Consider the following 23,877-nt stretch of genomic DNA (forward strand, 5'->3'; position numbering starts at 1 on the left):
TGCCTTGTTCAAAAGCCAGAGAGTATTGTAATAAAGCATTTTTTCACAAAGTTCATGCTTACAAATGCTCATATTTTACAACACAACAGATGTGACAAGTCAGCTGGAGGGCCTGAAGGCAAGACTGGAGCAACACTTGCTGCAGAGACAACACAATCATCTTAGAGGCCACAACCAACTCGGATGCCTGGCAGAAGGAAAAACCAAGTAACCATACTAGAGAAAAGAGACAACAATGGGAAACAGGGGTATATGCTGGGGTCTGCCCAGGTGCTGCAGAAGTGAATTCTTCAGTCATGGAAGATTATTTTTACAGGGGCACTGCCGCCTAATGTGCATGTAGGTATCTGATAAAACGAGAGCGCTATTAAATACCTGATAAGCACAAAGACATCTTTCAGCAGGGTTCTGTTTTATGATAGACACAGGGGTGTAATTGCTCAGATACCATCAACATGATAAAAAGGAGGAAACCTGAATGGACAAGTAGAAATGGCATTTCAGTGGTGCTACTCCCAGGTATGCTGTAAGCCTTGCAGAGTAACTTCCAGTCTCTGTGTGAACATGTAGCAAAGTACACAGATTAACAGCCATTACTGTCTACACTGATCTTCAATGCCATATTGTGTTCCGTGGGAATAAGAAGGACTGCTCCAGTGTCCTTGTTTTCCCATGGCTATATGCAGAATTACTCCTGTCCTGCTAGGTCTGAAAGTGGCTGACTTTCTAGAACACCTAGTATATTCACCAAGGATAATTCATGCCACTCCTCAAACTAAAAGACTTGTAAAAATGCATGCTGAGCAGGAGGAAACTTCAGGAATGATTTGGAATCAGTGCCTAGTTCTCAGCAGTAAAGCATTACCACAGCAGGTCTATGAGAGCTCCTATCAGGCTCATTGCAGGTGCAGAATATGCATTGCAGAATGCACTGTGGAAGGTAAGCACTTCTTGTTAAAACAATTCAACATACAGAAAATGTTACAAAAGCCTAACTAGGAATGTGAGTATGCTCACATTTTGCTCTTTTTTCTTTTTCTTTATACAGGTAGAGGCATATAATATTGTATTTCATTTTCCCTCTTTATTCAAATAAAACCTTCACCTTTTCTCAAATAGATATTTCAGATTTTTATTATCATTAATTATGTGTATTACAATAGCAGCCAGAAGCCTCCAAATTAGTGCCCAATGCACAGGTCCCTGTTGTACAAACAGATGCTAAAAACCACTCCCAGCTCCAAGCTGATGACAAATGAAATCATGAGGATAAAGAAGTCCCTTTGGGATCCTCGTCTGAGGAGTCACACAGAGACCCAGGGAACTTGCAGCATGCTAATGGCTGTGATACTGTTTTTTCACTTTGGAATAGACTCTGGAGGAAGAAAAATAACTGGGTCTGTTGTTGCATCATGTTTCCCATATGGGACTAATTTCTACATGCTTGCTGATGATCCTAGTTTCAATCCTTGCTCAGTAGGAACCTGAAATTCAACAAGTGAAAAATGTGTCCTCATTGAGGACACACAATAAATTCCCGTTACCTCCCTTCAATCCAGGATTTTGAGCCTGCTCTCTGGTGGCATTTACAAACCAGGGAAAGAAAGAAACTGCAGAAGGAGAAAAAGATAGACCTGGGTAATTTACCCAGAGATGAGGGCAAGAATTCAGTCCTGCCTGCCCTATAAATGGGGCTGGTTGGATGTTTTCCAGCAGGACTGATGTCTTGCAGAATGCTTTCCAGAAAGAAGCAACTGAAAAAATTAAGATGAAGTGGGAAAATATTTATACCACCTTTCCTGAAGGTAATGGTGGTTCTGCTTCCCTGTCCCTATAGTACCAGTGCCAAGGGGATACAGAACTACTCCAGAAGAGACTAGAAAGAGGTTATAAAAGATCCAGCAGGAAAGACAAAAGAATCCCACAGACAAGAGAGCCTCAGTTACACACCTTCAGAAAGGCAGACGTAGCTTGGGCCATCACTGAATGGGACACTCTACCTGCCTGTCTGAGTCTAGGCTGGGGTGATCTAGTTTTTCGAAGGCCACATAGAGGTGGAAGTGAGACTGGCTGTTCATTTGCCCTTTTTGCAGTCACCCAAGAGAGAGTCTGGCACATTTGTACTGAACTTCACATCCCAGATATATAAACAATGCAGAATTATTCTCCTGAGAGGTGAAGGTGGCTAAGCCCATCCTTTTGTTTTATGCATGAGAAGCTCTTTGTGACACAGTGATCACCTTGTCAGCTTTATAGGCACTCTTTCCCCACAGAGCAGTACTACTGCAAACAGCAGCTAAGCACTGAACCCCTCTACTTTAAAACCTTCCCGGGAAGAAGCCCTCCCAACCAGAGACCTTTTCCAACAGGGAAGCCAAAGCTACACTAGGTAAGAGATCCCTTTGCTGTCTGGCAGGAGACAGAGCACTTGCCCTCCTGAAGGCTCCAGCTGCAGATAGATGCCTGCAGCACTTACACCTGCAGAAGAATGTCAGAAAATTATCCCTTGTCAGGAAATCATTAAAAATACTATCTTTTTCTTTTGGGAGTTCCTTGACACTCTGCTCCCTTCATCTTTCTCTCCACAGTGGCTGCTGGAGAAGGCTGCAGGATATTGGACATGAACCAAAGCCAGCTGAGTAGCCAAGATTCCCTTCTAAATACAACTACTATTATTTTTTAATGCCAAACCTTTGGTCCCATTGCTCATCAGCTGTCAGTTCAACAGAGGCTACACTCTGACTTCAGTTCACACAGGCCAAGTTCTGGAAATAGCTTCATGCTACCTACGTAAATCTTTGCCTATTAATGAAAAAAGCAAAGAGAATGACAAAATTGTTTGGGCAGAAAAAAGAACAAGTGTTTGACCCTGACCGAATTCTCAATCTTTGGGTAATCACTCCCTCTCCTGTAACTCCTGGAAATACCCACAGCTGGTTGTCACAGACCCTTTTTCCTTTCTCTCTTTCTGCTAGCAGCTCTTTGTCTTAAACTATAGTGATGTTATTCCTGCAGCAGTGTACCAGGCACATATCACTCTCATCTCCAGAGGTTTGAACTCCTCTGGAAAGGTGCAATAAGGCAAAGGCGAATCAGGGTCACTATAAAGGCTCTTTGCTGGAGATTAATCTGATATGCTTTTAAGGCATATCAGCTGCATTTTGCATGTTATCATCCTCTTGTGGCAGCATTACACACACCTATTTATGCCCACAAGTCAATAAGGGGTAGCCTAAGACCTTGGCTCTGGTGCTGATTTGGGATTGGAGTGTCTGCTTCCTTGGGGAAAGATGGAAAGGGATGATGCCACCTGCCACACCATCATAGGGAGGGCAAAGGCTGCAGCAGCACCATGGCTTCCTTCCACCTCCAAGACCCAGCAAAATGGGTACAGCTTAGTTGCAAAAAAGAAATCCTGAGGCACAGCTCAGGGGCCCCCCTTGAGTCTGGCCCTTGGCCGCACCGTCCCCTCTCCAGGAGGATCCTGCCCACCTGGAGCAGTGCTCTCCTCCTCACAGAGTCCCCGGGTCGATGGATCTCAGCTCCCTTCTGCCACTTGCCAGGGAGAGTTGGCAGGGAATGGGGAGCAGGCAGGGAGCCCATCTCCCCGTAGGGGAGAGGAGAAAGCCCTGCTGCTGCTTCTGCAACAGGGGCAGCGTGCCCGGCTTCACACGTGTGCCCGTCCTCATCGGCCTCCACCCAGAGCACCACCACCACCGACATGTGCGCTATGAGGGTCCTTCCAGCTGTAAAATTTCCCAGGAGACACCAGGGGCAGCAACAGTCTCCCAGTCTGTTGAGACACCCAGGATTTTGGCAGCACGGCAGAACCCCACACCCTGTCGGGGGCTGTGTGCCGGTGCCCTGGCCCGCAGCAAGGACACCGTGTCCCCTCAGTTCAACACCTTCTCCGAGAAGTGTCCCAGCTTCCCTTCCTCCTGCACGGGCTGGGAGGCTTGTCCACCGCAGGACGGGCCCCACTCCTGGGCCAGGGCTCCACCAGGCCACCGCGGCCCCCCGCTCCCCGGGGCTGGCCGGGCGCCCTGCAGCTCCGCACACTTCTCCTTGTAGTGCTGGGCATTGCCGGCGAAAGTCTCGCAGCGGCTGAGGTTCTCCTCCTGCACGGGGCTGCCCACGTTCTCCTCGCTCAGCCCCGAGGAGGCCGTCGTCCCCTCCTGAGAGTTTTGGCTAAGGTAGACAACAATGATGTCGCCCTTGAAATTCATTACTTGTCCACTGGAAATAAAGGTGGAGTTACTGTTTCCAGTCACATTTCCTAAGGAAGGATGGGGGAGAAAAGAAGACACACATGATTAATATTTTCCCCTCACAAGGTGGACACTTAGTGCAGTCAACTTAATCTGCTGTGGTGGCTTTCTTCTTGTTCCATTATTTTTTCCCCCGTGACATGAGGATGCTCTTATAATCAATGCCTTCCACTGGACCTTTTCATTATTTCCATTTTCATCTCCTCAGGACAAAGTCTGTCATATGCAAGGAGCCTGTCTGGAAGAGTTGGAAACATTTCCCTCTGAGCTGTGATTTGGGAAGCCAGAGAGAAGGTGACGATCTCGTGTTCCCTATGCTGCCTGATGCACAAAGCTGTGTCCAACCTGCCTCTGCCTGCAGTTTGTGAGGAAATGCTAATTATTTCTGATAATGAGACTTATTTTTTTCCTAGAATCCTAGAAATCACGCTGTTAACCAAAGAGGAAATAAACCCCCAATCAATCTTACGATTTGGGTTAGGTGGCAGACTTACTGAATAAATACTGAAAGACTTAACAGCAGATCACACAGTCACATAGTGTCCAAAAAACACAGAACTTATACAGTTATGTTATATAGTCCAGATCCTCCATGATGCTACACTCTGGCACTCATCTAGCCTCTGCATGGATTTAGCTGGATATAGACTGATACCATTGAAGAGACAGAGTCTATATTACAGCAACTTAACAGAGTTATGTTTTCAGTCAGTCTGCCTGAGGTTAAAGATTTTTCAGTACAAATGCAATCTTTCTGCTATTCAGGGACTGGGCTGCTGACCTAAGTGACAGCAGGACCAGGCTCTGGGAATTAATAAACTTTCTTCAGAGCAGAAAGAAAATAACTGAGAACAAACTTCCAACATCAAACTAACAAGCTTGCTAAAGTCTGAAAATGAAACAAACTGAAAAAACCAACAAAATTTTCCTAGCCTGTCAACACCCTTTGTAAGAAATGTTTTTCCTGCTGTGCTTCACTTCATCATTACTTGCAGACTGATTCAATTCCTTTTAGATATTTTGTGTTTTCGTCATTATATTCCTCAACACCCGAGACATTCCCATTTTCCTTACAGATAAACACAGCCCAGCCCAGAGAGATGCTGTTTTTCCAGTGGCCACAGGTGCTGTTTGCACACCAGCACTGGGCCCTGGTCTCCAGCTGTGTAGAGTGAGGATCTGTGCCCAGACACTTGAGTCTGGGCAGCACTCAAGTGTCTCTCTAATAGGCCCCCCTAAGCAATCTTATTTATTTCACCTAAACCACTGCATTGCTAGCTCTGATTTCTTCCCACGTGCTGTTGATTAACATGAGATGTCCATAAGGGTTTTCTCTGCGGGAGTTTTTCCCTGCTGGTTCTTCCCCCTGTGTTTGATTCAGTGTGGCTGTTTGCCATGAATAAAAGTCCTGGGCATAATGGCAGTACAAAAATAACTGTTTGTCTTTAAACAGATTGCCCGTCACTTGCAAAAGTTGCTGTGAATAAGTTACCAGTGCTCAGCACGAGATCAAAAATTTAGAAATATATGTGACAGTGGGAAGGGGAAAAAAAAGGCAGATTAACACATTTTTAATGTTTAGCTGAATGTGGCTGGCAAACCTTCTGTGCTTTCTGAAGACACCATGCTGAAACAAAAGGATATTTAAGGCCTGAAAGCACAGAAAATGGACACAAGAGCTTCCTACACTGTGCAAGAAAAGTGCTTCCAACCTGAAAATTGTAAGGGACACATTCAGAATGAAGGCATTGTTCGCTGCAGTGTTGTAGCCTTTTGATCTCTTCAGACTATCTGATATTAATAACAAAGACATATTAATTTTTGTAGTAATTGTCCACTAAGAACTGGAACAAGGCAGGCAAATAATTTTCTCTGAGACATTTAACGGCCTCTAGGTGGTGAGAACTGTTTGTCACTGCCAAACCAGGCTGGTTTGGGATCTGGAAGTGAAAGGCTTTGCAAAACCAGTCCCAATTATGAGTCAGCTAAGTTTTCCTGCACTCATGTGCTACGCTGTAGCCCTGCACAGGATTTGAGGTGGGCCTGAACTGATCCTTCATGTTCTGACTGCCTCCAGGCTTGTGAGAAGAACTTGTGAGCAGCTTTGAAGAACTGCTTGAAGGCTTAACTCCATCTCCAGTGGTGAGCCCTGGAAGGGGCACCTGTCCAGAGGTCCACTTTGGTCCTCTAGGATTGTTTCACAGGAGGGACAGAATTTACCAGTTCTGTTGTCATTCTGAGTGTTAATGAACCAAGACCAAAACTTCATGGAATTTACCATGGTCTTTTTCTTACCATTTTTCACCCACCCTTTTTTGTACCATTCTGTTTTAGCATAGCTGTGTGCAAAGCCTGGTGGCTTCAGTTGCTTTGAAAAGCTTTACAGAAAGTTATTTTACATGCACATTTATCCCATCTGGGCATTTCACAAGGGCCTAGCAAAATGACAGATGCTGATCACCCACACGTGCAGACCTGGTGTGCCTGGGCTGTTTCAGTGAGGAGCCTGTGGCTAAGCCCTGTCCCGGTCCTCATGCAACCAGGCACTGCCAGGGGATCATGGCCATTCGGTGGGCAGAAAAATTACTCTGCCAACAAGCCAGGTTACCCACAGATCAACTAACCCACACTCTGATACTGCCCACAGCTCTGTCGGTATCTTCATGTAGTCATGCATAAAAATTGGCAAATTAGGAACACAGTATCTGTGCTCAGGTTTCACCAGATGGCACTATAGCATGTACATATCCAAAGGCACAGACACAATTAAAATCCCATATAAAGAATTGAGCTGCAGATCTAAGATGGCACTTGCTAGCACAGCGCTTATATCCAAGCTCTCCCATTTGCTCTATTGTTCCTTAATATTTTCTCTTTCTCTTTGTGTCATATTTAGAAAGAAAAGCAGTACCAAATATAACTTGGCTTTCAGTTGTACCTCAAGAGTCCAACAATAACAAAAAAGATAATCTGTATTCTCTTCACTCCTGCTACATTTTTTATAGACCAGACAGTGAAACTGTGTTCAAGACTGCAGGAAACTGAAGCAGCAGAAAGTTTCTGCTCTTCAGAAGATGAATGCTACACACTTTCAGATTCCCATATGGAATGCATGTTGAGAGAGGAAGGACCTTCAAGTGTGTTGTTTTGGGGCTTTGGCAGACTTACAAGAATGTCTCTGTAAGAAATTTTAAGGCACGACATGGTTTTAAAGAAGGGCAACAGCTTACAACTGCTGTGGGTATTACAGTAATACTCGGATGTCCCACTCAACACTAAGGTCTCATTATGCTTGGCAATGCACTGATATAAATAAAAACAGACCATCCAACTTCTTGAGATTATAATCTAAAATGACTAATACATATGACAGGCAGATTGCAGACTTTTGTTCTGAAAAAAAGTCTGGGGAAGGAAGGTTTCATCCAGAGAAGGAGCGTAACTTCCCTTCTGCTGGTTTTGCTTCAGTGCTTTTCTTCCCTTTCATTTGACAATTTTGCTATATTTACTCAATTGATAAATTGGTAGACAATTAGTAAAGTAATCAGTGTTTCAGAGTTGTTTAGGGAAGAAAGCATACGTGTATGGAGAAACAGTGTCTGTATGAAACCATTTTATGTGAACGATATATCCCAGCAAGTAAAAACAAGGAGAAAGAGCCATAAGCAGAAAATTGTAGATAATCTCTTAGACCCAGTCACAGCCACCATCTTACAGCTCCAGCTAGAGTTTCACTGACCACAGTATAAATGTAACTGGACTTAAACCTAATGGCAAAAATATGTGTGCACACTGGTGAATGAGAAGTATCTGCCTGAGCACTATGCATCCTTCCTTAGCTCAGCCTCTAGGTCCCTACGTTGTGTTCTGCTAACAGAACTGCCTGGCCTCTGCAGTGACAGCCAGAAGGTGGGTTCTGCATTGCTGCTTAGATCAGTGTGGGACAATGGTCCCCTGCTGGGCTCATTCTTCTTGCAGAATTCAATACAAACCTAACGGCCTTACAGTTTCAGATTTTTTTTCACACTATCTTCAGGGCAATTAAGTGAAAAAGCATAATTTTCTTCTTCTAAATCAGATCCTCTGAATACTACTGAGCTAGCAAAGAGGACAACATACACAACTGTGTATGGGTGAAGCCTAATGGGCTTACCAGATGCTGAAGGGAGGTCTGAAGTGCTGCTGTTCGTCCCTGAAGTGCTGCTCTGAGTCCCTGAAGTGTTTCTGTTTGTGTTTTGGTACTTCACGTTGGTACTATCTGAAGGTGCATCTTCCATACCAAGATTATTTGCTAGAGTGCTCTGACCAGCAGAGAGAGAATTCAAACCACAGGTGCACTGGGCACAGGAACCAGTTTCTGGGGAGGTGAAGGTGCTGTCAGCTGCAGCACAACAGGGTTTGTAACACTTTTGGGGAGATTCTCTGTACAAAATGCCACACCTCACACAGATCTTCTTTGAGTCACAGTTTGTTGCAAAATGATCCGTGTCTTTGTTGCCTGTTTCCTTCAGGCAACTGTGGGCATGTTGGCAAGATTTCTGTAGAAGCTGGTCCGTGGCAATGTGTGCCCCATCTGTGCTGGAGGGAGGGTGAAAGCCTGGAGAGACTGATACATCCTCTGTGCTCCCAACACCTGAAAAGTACTGGTTCAAGCTGTCATTCTCCCCTGCCTCCATTGGTTCTGAAAATGATGACACAGTTTTACTGGCAGTCGGACTTAGTAAAGATAAATAATCAGTGTTATTGAGATCCTTATCCATGTACTCATCTTCCGTGGGAACTGGTGGGAATTGGTTATCATCAGTCTCGGTTACTACAGAAAACTCTCCTGCCTCACGAGGCTCAGTGCTGGGGCTCTCATTCCTGCAAGTAGTGTGACCAGAGGTGCAGCACAATTTTCCAGGGACAGGAGAGTCTGAGGGGACCAGGAGACATGTGCCTTCAGCAGTCTGGGGGACAGGAGCATTTGTGATGTTCACAGTAACAAGTGCATCTCTGGGGAGTTCCTGAAAGAAATTAAAAGTAAAAACATCTTTAACAAATAGATCAACATGGAGTTATTTTTTAGACAAAGAAGGAAAAGGCAGATCCTGGTACTTCCTCTGTGTGGAGCTGCTGAGGTTGAGCAGTGCTGCTATATTTGAGTCTTGATATGCAATTCTACTCTGCTGTGAAACTGTGACTGGTGATGCTGGGCTCAGCAGGTGCTGAGAATGCAATCTGGTGGCCTGGGGAGCAATAACATTCAATCTTGTGAGACAACTATTGCTAGCTTTTCCTTCGAGGCCACTCAAGAAGAGTTAATAAACCTAGAGCAGTTGCTGGATTCTGCTGTTCCTTATGGACCATTAGTAAGACCCACTGCTTATTAGGTTTTGGAAACACTTCCATGTGTCTGAAGGGCTATTGATCTGTGTAGGCCTTAATGGGGGCTGAATTTTTAATGTCAGCAACGACTGAAGAAAGAACCTGGGTTGATTCAGAAGTTCTGAGACAAGCTAGAAGAAAACACAAGCAAGGTTGCATTAACCTGAAAGGTTAGGACAAAAAAAATGCAAAGGCTCATGACATCCTGTTGTCACAGTAACTGACAAAGTAAAGCTACGTTTTTGGTAGCAGCTCCAAAAAAGGGTTGGTAAATACTCCAGGGGTTTTCTTCAGTTTGTACAAGTTGTGCTTTAAAGATGGGTGTTTGGGAACTGATGCCCTTAATTTCTAGCATCTGTTCAGATCTTCCAGGATAGAAAAGAGAGTGTAAGTGCTGCCAGCCACTAATTGCTGTTGATTCACTCCTCTGTCCCAGAGGACCTGAGCAGCTGCCAAGACAGGAGGTTGCATGAAGACTTATGAGACAAAAGAGGAACTGACTGCTCATAAAGGTGGGTTTTTTTGGTATGTTTGGTTTTTCTTTTAAGCAATGAGATTGGAGTCTTTCAACAGCTAAGCACATCACAGCTCCTAGAAGGGGTGGTGGGACATCTGGGACACCTCAGTCCACATCCATGGTGTTAAGCAGGCTGTGCACATGAACTCGAAGCAGTGTTACCATCTGTTTCAAGCATGGAGCTGGTGTTCTTCCAGAGCAAAAGCTCTTATTTATTTCATATCAGAATGCACAAGTAGGATTTCTTCCTCCCTAGAATTAAGGAGTCAAACAGTTTCTTTAGCTGATGGCTCTGTGTTTAATCCCTTGCATGCCTGGCATTTTTGGCATGATCCAAATCCAAGTTACTTCCCTGTGAGTACTCTGGTATGTAACAAGGGGCAAACTCAGCTGAAGTTTTTCCTGCACTTAGGATTTAGAAAGGCTCTCTCGTAGGCAGTCTCAGGTGTTCAGCGACCAGTGGGTTCATGATTAACTTTCTCACCATAAATATTAAATAATCACGAGACCTTTATCTCTGTTTAAACTGGCTAAAACCAGAGAGCAGGTTCAGAAGCTATTTGTGAATGGTGATTTCACATGCCTCACGTTTACAGAAAACCAGACTGAAAAAGCCAAAGTTATGAGCAATTTTTGAGGAACTCAAAATTTGTTTTCTAGCCAAAGATTACCATGGACCGTGCTTCAGAAGGGGTGTCAGGAATGCCATGAGGAAAACACAAAACAAAGAGAAAATGCTACCATCCTTGACTTTACCTTTGTTCCTTTTATTTGGCTGCACACTTCATTAGCCCAGTTCTGTAGATCTGCTGTAGGGAAAACAAAAGAGTAGCTGTAACATATAGCAGGCACTTAAGTTAACCACAGACCTAAACACCCACAGTCATTCACAACCCGCAATATCATATTAAATAAAACCAGCAAGCCTGTTTTTACTGCCTGCTCAAGTGTCCCAGCATCGGTCTAGCTGAGGATTCATTGTAACTGGAACAGGGATATATTTCTGTGGAACAAATGTTTCCAAACTCCCAAAATAGACCACGGTTAAACTGTGTTCCACATCAAATGGGGTTTCTTTGCTGGTCATGTGTCACACCAAGCTATGACTGGCCCAACAACGACCTGCTCACAGCAGAAATGCTCTATTTCAAGAGAAGTCACATGGATGGCCCAAAGGCCCTTCCCAGACAGGAGTGAGAAGCCTGGAGAGAAGAGGGTAAACCACTGAAACCACAGGATGGCAGCCTCAAATATAGCATACTCTACTTAATCAGGGTATGCTTAATGGGGAAATTCATTCCAATTCCTTTGGAGTATCTCCCAAAGAAAAGCTTTAAGTCCAACATACTTTAGGGCAACAACTGAACCAATGAGCAATTCTTGGTTTCTGTTTATAAATTCAGGAGATTTTGAAGTCCCATGTACATTTGAAGTTTATGACAGTTTTGCATGGCTGAAGATAGATGAGCTGTGCAGCCACTGCCAGTTCCCTGCAATGACTCTGTTGTTCTGATGTTGATTTACCACCAGTACTCACAATAACCAGGAAGGGCTTCTTCCTGAACCTGCAATTCTCCCAGGAATTCCCATGCAAAGGCAATGAGGGCCAAATGCTGCTCTGCCACTGCAGAGCAGCAGGACAATAAAAAAGCCAAAGAAATTGCATTCCTCCCCTAACCTGCTCTGCATCGCAAGTATTTGGTTTGCAAGAGAGTCACCATTTCCTCCAGCCCATCCCAGAAATTCCAGATTTAGCACAACCCATGTTTAGTGTGGCAGAGGCAGCCTATTTCTAAAACATGGGCTGAAATGTACTTTACAAGAAGTGAGTTCTGTCTTCCTTTCCACTGCTACCAAAACTTTTCATAAATTGCTAGCACTTGGAAAAGGAAATGATGGAAAATGCTTTCCATGTTTAGGGGAAAAATATTAAGAACCAACAGAAAAATACCTCTTTATGTCCTTCACGAAGGAGACCCAGGGCTTAACACAGAGTAAAGGAATATGAAGGTATTTCTATTCTATTAATAATAAACTCAGTATCCCATTGTTATCCAGTATGCCTTTGGCTAGAATTTTTCTATTTTTCTACTTTAACTATTCATACTATTGCCTTCTAGTATTTCTTCAATACCTCATCAGAACTTCAGTCTTCAGCTAAAAACATCATCTCCATCATATTCTCAAATACACATCAGTCTTGAAATCCATATTTTAACCTGTCCAGATGCAGGTTTTTGGGTGGGAGGGAAAGTAAGGTGAAAAAGACAGGACTTCTATCTGTCCCTGCTTCCCTTGAGCCAAGGGGCCAGCTGTGCCAGGTGCTGCAGAGCAGCCAGGCTGCTATAAAAGCCCCCAGAACCAACCCTCCTCCTTCCAACCACACTCAGACTGCTCTGAGGATGGTCACTCCATGGGTCAAGTGTAATACACTGTAAATTACTGCCTGCCTAGAGGAAAGGAATTTTTGGCCTGGCTTTTTACTCGATAAAGCATATGCATATGGACAGACACAGGGATGGCATAGAACTTCCAGTGTAATTCCTGAGCTTCCTAATCTATTGGTTACCCATGAAATCAGAGTCCACAGAGCCACAGCTGTCACACCCATGAGTACCATTAGCTATGATGTACCTGTCAGCTTTTTCCCCTTCTTCTTGTAGTATACGATGAAGACGACAATGCCAATTAGTGTCACGAAAAACAAGATGACAATCAACACGTACAAGATCCTGTTTGTTCCTGCAGGGTGTAAAAGAGATAGTGCCATCAACACAGCCTGCACTCAGCAGAAAGACAATCCTTGCTCATTTTACCTGCTCTTCTGCAGGAGAGGGATGTTTTTCCTTCCTATTTGATCTTTAGTTTCTTTAATAAGAACAATAACTCTAGCACTCATGCAGTTCCGTGACAAGCAGCCACACTGATGGTACCTGGTACCAAGACATTTCCATGAAAAACACAGAGCAATGTTGTCTGGTCAGGCTTCTCTCAATGTTCCCTTGCAAGCTGCCAGCAGGCCACTGAGGTGAGTTTGATCTCACTCAGGGGACAGAGGACACACATTTCATGGAGATACAGGTGGAGAAATTTGTCCTTTATCTCAGGTTACGATGGATCACTCATGAGGTTGCATGTCAGGCAAGCAACCTCCTTGGTACCATATCCACACTGAAGAAGGAAATGGACAGTGGGCAAGAAGGGATACCTGAGAGGAATCAGGCTGAGACTGTATCCATTGCTATAAAACAAGCAAGGAGAGGAGCTGCTGGTCTTTATACATGTAATGTGTGTGTAGAAAGCACACAAAAATTAACAAGCTGTAATGTGATGGAGTCATGGTTATAACATGGCTATAACAGCAATGCTGACATGCAGCTTTAGTGGGAGGTGTCAAACTCAGCTTAATAGTGGACACAAGCCCTAGAGTAACCAAGCCTGAAACAATTTTTAAAGATGGGATTTTCCATCCAAAAGCACTGTCTTGGTCTACAGCTGCTTTCCTCAGAGCTACCCACAATGAAAATGCATTTAAGTCATCCCAAATCTCTAATAATCACATCCCTCCTCCTCCCTGTTACTTTCCAATCAACAACCCCTATGAGAACACAAACCATCTTCTGATGGCTCAGGCATCTTCCGCTCTTTACAAACTGCATCAGACTTGTCAGTCCCAGGCACAATTTCTTCCATTCCTAGAGCTGTACAGCTAAAAAAGAAAGACAAAGAGGCTAGGTTCTCTCAAGGAAGCTTTTTGTGCCTCCTACACTTATGCAGAGCAGTACTTTCTGTTGTAAAATATGACATTTCTCCACCCCTAAGAACCTCAGATACTTTATTTTCAGCTCAGCGGTTCTGTTGACACTGGTCTCTCTTGTTCTCCTCTAAGGAGAATCCAAGCTTCAGCCTGACAATGCCTTCATCACTGCACAGCCAATGCTGATGTTCTCACTGCTCTACAGGCAGTCTGGAACATCCCACTGAGAAATACTTTTGCCCAAGCTTCTCCCTGCCTTCTGGCTGATGTGGTCCATTTACAACGCCCAAGGACTTACTTGGTCCAGGATTTACACTCGTCGGTGGATGAAGAGACCTTTGAGAAGTAGCCTCTGGGACATGGTATGCACATTGTGTCCCTGTCTTGTTGCACTGTGTGTAGGAAGGAAAAATGTCATAGATGAGTTTCTGTGGGCTCCTTCCAAGTGAGAGGAAGGTGACTATGCACCCCATTCTCCCTCTCCACTCTCCTCCCACAATCCCCCTAAAAGCTTTCAGAAAGAGTGGGGTCTTCGGTTATATTAGGGCAGTAACGACAGTCCCATGTAAGCCCCGGAAAGTCTCACCTGAGCACTTCTCTATATGATCAAAATGAGAAATGACTAGGAGCCATTTGTGTTATTTATTGAAAAATAACACACAGCTGTTACATCCTTCCCCTTCTATTTATTCCCTCATGATGAGGCTGTACCACAGACAGTGATGCTGACTGGTATTGTCATTTCTATGAAGCCACAGTAAACAAAATGCTGCATCAGGATTTGTTAGGCTGGAGAAAAAACAGCAACTGTCCTCACATGAAGCATTTCTTCCTCCATTTCTCTATTATTTGCTGCTTTTTTGGGGTTCCTTATGCCTGGTGCAGCTGTTCCCAGTTCACTGTGAACTTAACTCTCTGTTTTCCACCCACAAAACACCTGCATCTGATTTTAATTAGACTTAAATTAAATGTCCGTAATAAACCTTTGTACTACTAGCCATCCAAAACAGAATACATGAGCTACCTGAAAAGTGCTAATCAGTTTTAACTTGTTTGTAACATTAAAAAGTGGCAAAGCAAAGTCGTTGCACAAAACCAGATTGCAAATCTGACCTCAGGAACAACCCCCAAAAGAGTGCTTCTCTGAATACAGGAGCAACACATGACCTAGTGACTCACAGGCAGACACCTCAGCAAACATTAGAAATTTACTGGACACCTTGCAACTACTGCCATGTCCACGTGATATCTTGCAGAAGTCACTGGATCCAAGATACCATTTAAACTACGGAGGCAGGAGCCTTCAAGATGTGAATAGTCCAGGAGGATTACATGCAGTAGTAATGACAACTCAGACATGCATCTTCTGTTGTCATCTGAGAGTCTAAAGGACTCTCTCTAATGTCACAATCCACACGATGCCGGCCTCATCCAGTAGGCCTGAGCTGGACATTTCATTTTGTACATCCCCTTTCTGTATCTTACCAGGAGGCTTGACTCCAAGTCCGGGAGCACACATGGTATTTCGCTGGCAGCAGTCGCAGTCCTCGTTCCAGTGGTAGCCCATTGTACAAGCACACTGCCGCTGGAATGTGCTGTTCCCTGGGTTCACTTCTCTCAAGGCCTTCCCTAAAAGAGAAAGCAGATGAGAGTAAAAATCTCTCTGCAAACAAGCCTCAAGTTTCTGAACCTCCTGTTCTACCTACATGCTTTGCTTGAATGGCAGATGCAAAACCATTCATGTTAGAGGAAATGGTGTCTTTCCGGGAGCACGGGAGACCCTTGATCGGCACGGGGCTCCTCACCCACTGCACTTCTAAACAATACATTTCCTTGTGGCTTTTGTAGAAAATAAACACAGCATTTGCAAGGGTGAGACAAACACATTAGGGGAAGTGAATGCAGAGTGTGCTGGGCAAAAGGACAACTTCTAAAATCAGCTCACAGGGGTGAATGGCCCCAGTGAAGATAATCACTATCAGCAGCACTGAGACTGCAGTCATGGTGCTCTGCACAGCACAGGATCTCTACTGTCTGGGAACCTCCCTCTCTGCCAGGTTCCTCTGCAAGCTCAGCCTTCAGTGTTGGGCACCTGAACACAGCAACTTCCCTAGATCCACTTTTCAATCTTCATGCTTCACTAATTTGGATGAAAAGGTTCTGCAGTATGAACAGCTCACCTTGATCACATATTTTATGTAGTAAGCATTTATCTTCTTCATTCCAGACATCCATATACTCGTTCGGGCCACACGGCTGGCACACGCTATCAGAAGTAGCAGTGCATCTAGCAGATAAATACTTCCCTGCGATTGAGAAAAGGACAAGGACAAGTAGGTCATTTGGAAGCTGTAGAGCAGCTGTCTAAGGAGGTTAGAGAAAAATAAGAGACTGGGTGCTAACACTGCTGTGGACAATCATTTTTTCCTGCACCTTTTTAGTTTGTCAGTCTGGTCCCCATTCAGTGTGGCACTGAAACATCTGCGAAGTGGACAGCCTGGGAGCACAAGAATCGAGCTCCTGTCTGTCTCCCGCAGTGGTGCTATCCAAACAAAACAGCTGCTGTGGCCTTTGCTGAGGCCAGCAGGACCACTCCTGCCCTAGGAAGGCACTTGAGACCAGGCACCTGCAGGGCACGTGCCAATCCACCAGCAGTCAGGAGAGCTGGCTGCCTCACCCGCAGAGCAGCTGCTAAGGACCCTCTCAGCCTCACAGCCCAGGCAGTGCTCACATACCTGGCTCACACTTCCTGCAGCACCGTCCCAGGTACTCATAGTGTTGTTCACTCTCACACGGCGGAGTGATTTGTAGTGACAGCTGGAGCAGGGAAGGAAAGAGAGGACATGATGAGAACCAGTACACTTGGGGACCTCCAGACCTACCCAGTCCCAGCACTAGCAGAGAGAAGGAAGATGTTCTGTCTCTATCTCTTGTGGACAGCCAAGCAATAAAACTTACCCAACACTTGTGATTTCAAAGGTGCTTTGTAGACATGCTAAGAGTATGTACTTGATGATGTACACATACAGACTTTTAATAGAGCCAGGTGACAAATAAATAACCCATCTTGCAATTTGTCATGAACTTTTGGCCTGCTACATAACCTTTTCTTACAGTACTCTTTTATTTAAAATCGACAACTTTAAAACAGCTGTAAAGGCAAAAAAAGGCATAGAGATACCTCTGTAGTCTCTTCCAAAGGAATTACCTCAGATCAAGACCTGGGAAACTGCCAGTTTTAATGCAGAACATTAAGCAAACAAGCAAAGTGAATGATTTATATTCCTGAAACAGAAGAAGTTCCCAGCTTCCCGCTGGGATACAAAATGCTCTTGGCTAGTCCCATAAAATACCGGGCTTAAATTTTGCAGCTTTTTATGGCTCCCACTGTGTCCTGCAGAGGTGGTCTCATGGAACTGAGGCAGCCATCCAGAAAGGTGATGCAATTATCCAACAGCTTTTTGTGTCTCAAAAAAACCAAACCAAAACCAACACAAATCTACACAAAGCACCCCCTCTCCCCCCCACCCACCTGAAATGGGTACATGACAGGGCATCTGCAAAGTGGGCAGCAGACACGCTTCTGGCCCTCATGAGGCTTTGCACTCCCTCCCAGCTCTCAGCTGGCTGTGCACACAGTGGTCCCACCCAGAGCCCAGGCTCGAGGGCATGGCTTGTGCTGGGGATCCTGGCCAGCTGAGCATTGTGCCCAGCCCTTCACTGACCCTGCTTTGGCAGCTCAAAGTCCTCAAGGCAAACTCAACACCTCACAGTTGTTTATCTTGAAATTAGATAAGGTGATTCAAAATAGAGCCCATAGCAAGGAATTCTTCACTCTTGGATACAGCCCTGAAAACTGCATTACCTTGGAGAAAGTTGCAATAAAGCTTCTTCTGCTGGTTAAAGGGAGCTTTTGCCATCTAATAGCACATGACAACCCTATGCCTGCTGGTGCTGGTTCCTATTCCTTCACTTAGCATTCTCCCCTTGTTTCCACCAAGTCTTTACATCTTCTCATCTCTCCTTTTCTAGTTTAGGCAATAGCAACCCCTTAAAGAAAATACTTTTCCCTAAGCACCTTGCCCTCTTCTAATGCTGGGAAAGGTCTTGTATATTTAAGATGACCAAAAAAGCTTGAATTTTTTTTTTAAAACACCACCCTCTGGCTTGGAGTTTGAGGCACGCGTTGATACATGACTTGTGTTTATCAAAACTGTGCTAGCTGTGTCTGGAACAGAAAAAGCAGTACAAGTCAGAGGTCTTGAGTTCTTGTATTTTTGCAGGGTATAAAACACTTACAGCCTTTTTTGTTTATCATCACAACAACCCCAGGTCAAATTAAGAGTCTAGTTTTCTGTTGTCATTGTTTCCTTGTCTCTTTCTTTGCATTCATTAGCAGCACCTTTCCTGTGATTAGATAATGCCTTTTTGGAACAAACACCGCATTCCCCATTTACACGGCACCTCCAAGGAGGGGCACAGGATAACAGGCAGCACTGGTGAGGGAAGAGGCAATCTAGGAAAAGTAAAGTTGGGCCAGCCTGGCAGCTGAACAGTGACACAGCTCAGTGACCCCTATACTTGAAAGAGCTCGTTTTTCGTAACGCACTTCAGGCTAAAACACTGAGATGGCCAGCAAAGGGCTGAGGTGATGATGTGGAACCAAGCACAAAGAGTGTCTTGAGCAACTGATTCTCTACCCAGCCATCCACAAATGTAACAATCGTGGTGAGACCAAAAGCAGTCTCAGCCACTTGCTTTTTGTTACAGAATATCCTCTTCTTCCTCGTTTGCCCCTGTTTAATAGTTCCTCTTTAGACAAAAAGACTAAAAAAATTACTGAAGTGTCAAACAAGGGCAAAGTCATCCTTTTTGCGGAAGGATATGCAAATCTGCTAAGGAGCATTCAGCTAAAGGGTCTGGAGTAATTTCTGAGAATCATAACTCAGCCTGAGGAGAAGCAGCAGGGCCCTGGAACCAAGGTGAAGGGAGCAGGCTAATTGCTCAGCCACCTGTTGGCCATCATTTTATACCACCAGGCTTTACGACACAGTCAGGGCTATTGTTATGGAATAGGTCACAGATGCATTATCCTGTGCTCTGTGTCAATAAGCAGCCTCTTCCGTGTCCAAGTCCTTCCCCTTTTCACACAAGCCAAGGCATTCATAAAGCTGCAATACTCCCTCTTTTGATTTATGCCCAGTGGTGCAAAGACAAGGCTCTCATGGGGCTAACCCCCAGGTGAAGATGAGGGACTCTAGCCTTGTATGGACTGGTTGGACCTGCCGAGCATGAAAGCTGGGGCAAGAGTGGACAGGAAGGAAAATCAAAGCAACCTGGAATTTTCTTATGGTGGGATCCAAACTTTTTGCTAACACAGCTCTGTTGATGTCAGGCTGTCCCATGTTAATCCCTCTGCCAGGCAGATGTGTCTGTCTCAATTTGTACATTAACTTTCTTTGGAGGATGAGATGTACTTGTGCTGCTGGCAGCATGCTGACCTGATGCTTCACCATCACCAGCACATTCCTGCCAGTGTGTTCTTCTGAGACAGGGAAGTGCAATTCATTTGCAGATGAGGAACTTGTACCAGGAGGCCATCTGGCTTTACAGAGGTGACAGGAAACCAAACCAAGTCTCCCAAGGCCCAAGTCTGCTCCATAACCCCTGGAACATCCTTCCTCTCCTCGGATGCTGGCCTGTGGGTCAGAGTGATTTGGACACCACCAAGCTCTTATCTAGAGAGAGAAAGCGCCAACTTCCTCTGCTTAAATGAGATTACACCCAGCCTGGTCATTCCTTTAATGGTCTCGCTATGAATGAAGCTGCTCATTAAATCCCACCACCATGTGTAAGTAAGTGCTTCAGAGAGCTCTAGGTATCCTATGTAAGTTTAATTTGTTATTTCAAAAGTGTGCAAAGCACCCAGATTTGCACCAGGTCCTAAAAAAACAGGCAGCTTTCCCATTTGATCAATATTACTTCAGAACAAGTATATCTGACAGGGGAAGAAGCCAGGGGGAAAAAGACAAATCTCCTCCAGGCTTGGCAGATCCAGTTTGGTAAAGCACACCAACACCTGCTTACCTTTAAGCACATGATAACCACAACGGACTTCTTTGGAAAAACAGGCATGCTTGCATCAAGGTTTGCAGAAAGACTGTGTTTTGGCATTGAGCTGCAAGCAGACTTTTCAGGTTTGGATTTTTTTTTTTTTTTTTTTTTTTTTGCTTATTTGTTGAAAAGGACACTTTTAAGCAAGAGTGTGTTGTGCTTTTAGGGTTGGAGAACATCGATGACAACACTACAAAGCAACACTGGGTTACTCACACCTTAAAAAAAACACACACACAGGTGCTTCTGAAGGGAAGAACCAGCAGCATTCAGACTCCTGTCCTCAAGCTTAAGGAAATATTTATTCTTTGTGCCCTTGAGCAATCAGAGGGCAGCAGAAGCTGTGTGTCATGGATGCTAAAATTACTCTTCTCGCTCTTCACGTTTTAGAAAAGACAGAGTTGCATGGGCCTCTCTCCTTTAAAAGAAAAAATCTGGAAGAACAAGGTTGGGGGTTTCCACAATCTTTTTCCCATGACACTTTTGAACAAGGACCTGAGGCCTCAATGAGGATTTCTCATTAGCAATAATCTCAGTTTTGCAAAAATTGAGATGTAAAGAGACACATCAAGGGATAACTGTCTTTTAAGATGACACCTTCTTGACCAGTGTAGTTGTTTCTGGAGAGTATTCAAGTCATCTGTCATCATTTCACTGAGCAAAGCACATTTTTTTCTCCTTTTATTATTACAGCATCTAAGTACCTGTGGGAAAGACAACTTTGGTCTGTCCTGCCTTGCACACACCACCTCTTCTTTATCCTTTGGAGCCCAGGGTTATTCAAGCCACTTGCTTTTGAGGTACTTAGACTTGCCTGCTACAAAACTGAAAAAAATCAGTGGATTTGGGGCTTTATTAGCTTTGAGCTTTGAGCAATGTTTCCTGAAGTAGCCCTTGCAAGCACAGTTAAGAGGGCCTCTGCTGTCGTCTACTGCTGCTTCTTCAAGTATGAGCCACTGCCTCTCCCCTCGCAGGTACCAACTGAGCCCACAGCCTTCCAGCCTCCTACTGTTTTGGGTCAGCAGCACAGCTAACCAGACTCCAGATTTTTTCCACCCATTGCCAGTTTCAGAGGCTTGATTAAAAAGTTATTTAAGAGTGAAAACAGAATCTGGTTCTCGATGGGTGCTGGTGTGGCTGGTGCTCCCAGGCATTCTGTTGAGGCACATAATAGTAACAACTCTGGAAAATTTTACAGTTGTGGGTGTACAAGGGGAAAGAGGAGTCCTGTGTTAAAGACTTAATCATAATCACATTGCATGCAACAGTTCCTTCATGGACAGTCTTCACTGTTGACAAAAATTAAATCAAAGCAGCACCCAAGTCACAGCTTTGCAATTCCAGTTATTTGCTTGCAGGCCTGTAATTCATCACAAAAATCTTAGATTGTGAATGAAATGCTTTCAGTGATGTCAACTTTCCAGTGACCAGTAAACCACATCACAGAACTACCACCACATGGTAAAATAGAGCCGGGAAATGGCAACAGCTTAAACTAAATATTATTTCACTTTTAAAAATAGGTCCTTAAAACCCTGCTACAGCCTGAATGCCTGAAGAGGCCAGAAAGAGCGTAAGGGATAAAATCAATAATGAAGAGGTGAAGAGAAAACTGTAACGTGCGGCCAGGACTTGGGCAAATGGTGGCAGAAGTTCTGTCCCGCCCGTTTCCCTTGTCCCTCTGTTCCAGCATGCAGCCAAAAGCAAATACCTGAGGAACTGGTGCTGCTCCACCGGTGGGAAGAAGCATTCCTCAATCTCAAACCCACCAGAGCTATTTCTGGCCAGCAGCTACGCAAAGGAGAAGTGCCACGGCTCTCACGGCGGGGTGGGGGCAGGCAGACAGGAACCTCAGGTATATCAGATAGATCAGATGGGAGAAAATGGGGGTGAGAGACAGCAGGACTGAAACAGGGACTGACTGAAGCTGTGAATCAGCCAGCCTGGTTCCACAGGCGAAGACTTGCCATCATGTGCACAACATTTATCATTCAGAGACAAAGTCATCTCCTCACTGCAGCCAGAGGGGCACACTTAACATTTTCACTGCCTGGGCAGTCAGCAGTGCCTGCACATTGCCTGCACTTTGCTGCAAAACCTCATGCTTTAACCTCCGTGCACCCACAGCCACAGCAGTTCAAAGACTAACAGCTACTAGGTAGAATACTCTGAAAGTGAATCAGAGACTGAGAACCCAAAAGCTAACCAAACAAAAATATTTAACAAAAAGGCTTGACAGCAAGACCAACAGTCCATAACAAGCAGAAATAAAGGCTGCAGAATAATGACATTATCAAAGATAATACCTAGGTGCGCTTGTGGTAAGGCCTGCAGAGGCAAATCTCTTCTAGATTGACCAGGTGCGAGAGCAGTGCTCCAAAGGAAAGTTTAGCAGCTTTACCACTCCAGGTACTGTCTCAATGACTCATCATGAGTAACTCTACACCCATTCATGCCTATTTAAAAAAATAATAAAAAAACCCCAGTAAAGCTACAATGATATAGGGGGAGCATGCTCCTCTTGCATTTTAGTTCAGCAGATAATTTTTCTATGCTTCATCAGCTGAAGCTGAGTCTTACTGAAGAAATGACCATGACAGATTTCTTGGGCTGGATGCCAGATTAGCAGTCCAATGTGGACTTCCTATGCTTAAAAATCTGTATATTTATGTACCCTTTCCTTCCAGCACACCCTCAGATTGGAACATAACATGCTAATCTCTTATCATGTGAGGTGAGATCCCACAATCCTAGCTGAGCTGCTGGGCAGAACGAGAAAGCTTGCAGAAGAGAGCTTGCTTTCACCACATGATGCTCTGCTCTGGCTTCCTTCTCCTGGATTTTAGCATTGTCCGTGGAACAACTGCTGAATACTCTGCAGGCAGAAACATGAAGGGCAGAGGTGGCCCTTGCTGGGGGTGATGGCTGTCTGGGGGGGTGCACGTAACACCCACAGACCATTCTGCTTCGGTGTGAGTTAGAGGGAGGACTGCATTACTGTATCTGCACCTTCTCTGTAGTGAAGGAATTGCTGCCTTTATTAAAGAGCTCAGGGCTGGGCTGAGAACTGATTAATTCACTCTTTAGGTGTCAGTCATGACGAACCAGCTCTGCCGGTGGCTGCAGCCAGTAATGTCTATGGAAATATTCTTCCCTGATTGGAAGAGGCCCTGGCTGCTTTCCATAAGCAGGCTGTTTTACAACATGTGGTATTGCAGGGGAGAGCTTTTCTTCCTGTGAGATCAGATTCAAGGAACCATCTCATCCTTGCTACCAAACAATGCAAAGTTACTGGAGCATATGTTGCTCCTAAGACAAAACTCCTCGCTGTGGCAAAACAATGCACTCGAAATAGATTTTCTTGTGTGCTACACAAGCAATTTTAGGACTTCATATGAACCTAGTTGCACATTTTTCCCTATCTGTATTTCTGCATTCCAGATTAATGGGTTGCCTAACAAAACTTCACAGTATTTTCATTTCCATACAAGAGTCTTTTCTTTTCCCTCCCCTTTGACCACTGACTAAATATATTCTGCATCCATCTGCAGTCACAAATGTTGTTCTTTGCCATTCTTGAACAGACCCTATATACTTTTTTTTCTTTTGGAGTAGCCACAAAGTGGTGAGGGTGAATGACCTCATTTTTTTTCCCCCCCTCCTTGGCTAATTGGCTTTTGCAGGGTGGATTAAACCGGCCAGCTTGGCTCTTTTACCAAAACACAGCCTTTTCTGGTCTCTTTTATCTAGATTTTAAGAAGGGAGGCAGCAAGAGGGTTCTGCAGAGGCTGAAAAGCAACCCTGGGTCTCAGCTCTCTCTGCCTGACCACTGAGCTGCCATTCCCTGCCAGAGC

At 44.7% G+C, this 23,877-nt stretch overlaps 1 protein-coding gene across 2 annotated transcripts in view; it reads right to left on the reverse strand.

The window, feature by feature from the left end:
- Positions 1–1,118: 1,118 nt before the first annotated feature.
- The window catches only part of TNFRSF11A (TNF receptor superfamily member 11a), a 28,242-nt gene continuing 5,483 nt past the window's right edge, over positions 1,119–23,877 (reverse strand). Inside the window, exons 2-10 of one of the 2 annotated variants that reach the window (XM_059854178.1) lie at positions 16,645–16,726; positions 16,090–16,215; positions 15,395–15,538; positions 14,208–14,301; positions 13,767–13,861; positions 12,787–12,894; positions 10,909–10,958; positions 8,422–9,274; positions 1,119–4,276 (exon numbers count right to left, since the gene is read on the reverse strand). In XM_059854178.1, the coding sequence (XP_059710161.1) occupies positions 3,894–4,276; positions 8,422–9,274; positions 10,909–10,958; positions 12,787–12,894; positions 13,767–13,861; positions 14,208–14,301; positions 15,395–15,538; positions 16,090–16,215; positions 16,645–16,726 (1,935 nt within the window). In that variant the 3' untranslated portion in view covers positions 1,119–3,893. Of the gene's footprint in view, positions 4,277–8,421; positions 9,275–10,908; positions 10,962–12,786; positions 12,895–13,766; positions 13,862–14,207; positions 14,302–15,394; positions 15,539–16,089; positions 16,216–16,644; positions 16,727–23,877 lie in introns of both variants that reach the window. The other variant, XM_059854166.1, reaches the window with a different exon arrangement.

The sequence above is a fragment of the Haemorhous mexicanus genome, chromosome 1, assembly GCF_027477595.1.
Source record: "Haemorhous mexicanus isolate bHaeMex1 chromosome 1, bHaeMex1.pri, whole genome shotgun sequence".
Taxonomy (NCBI): domain Eukaryota; kingdom Metazoa; phylum Chordata; class Aves; order Passeriformes; family Fringillidae; genus Haemorhous; species Haemorhous mexicanus.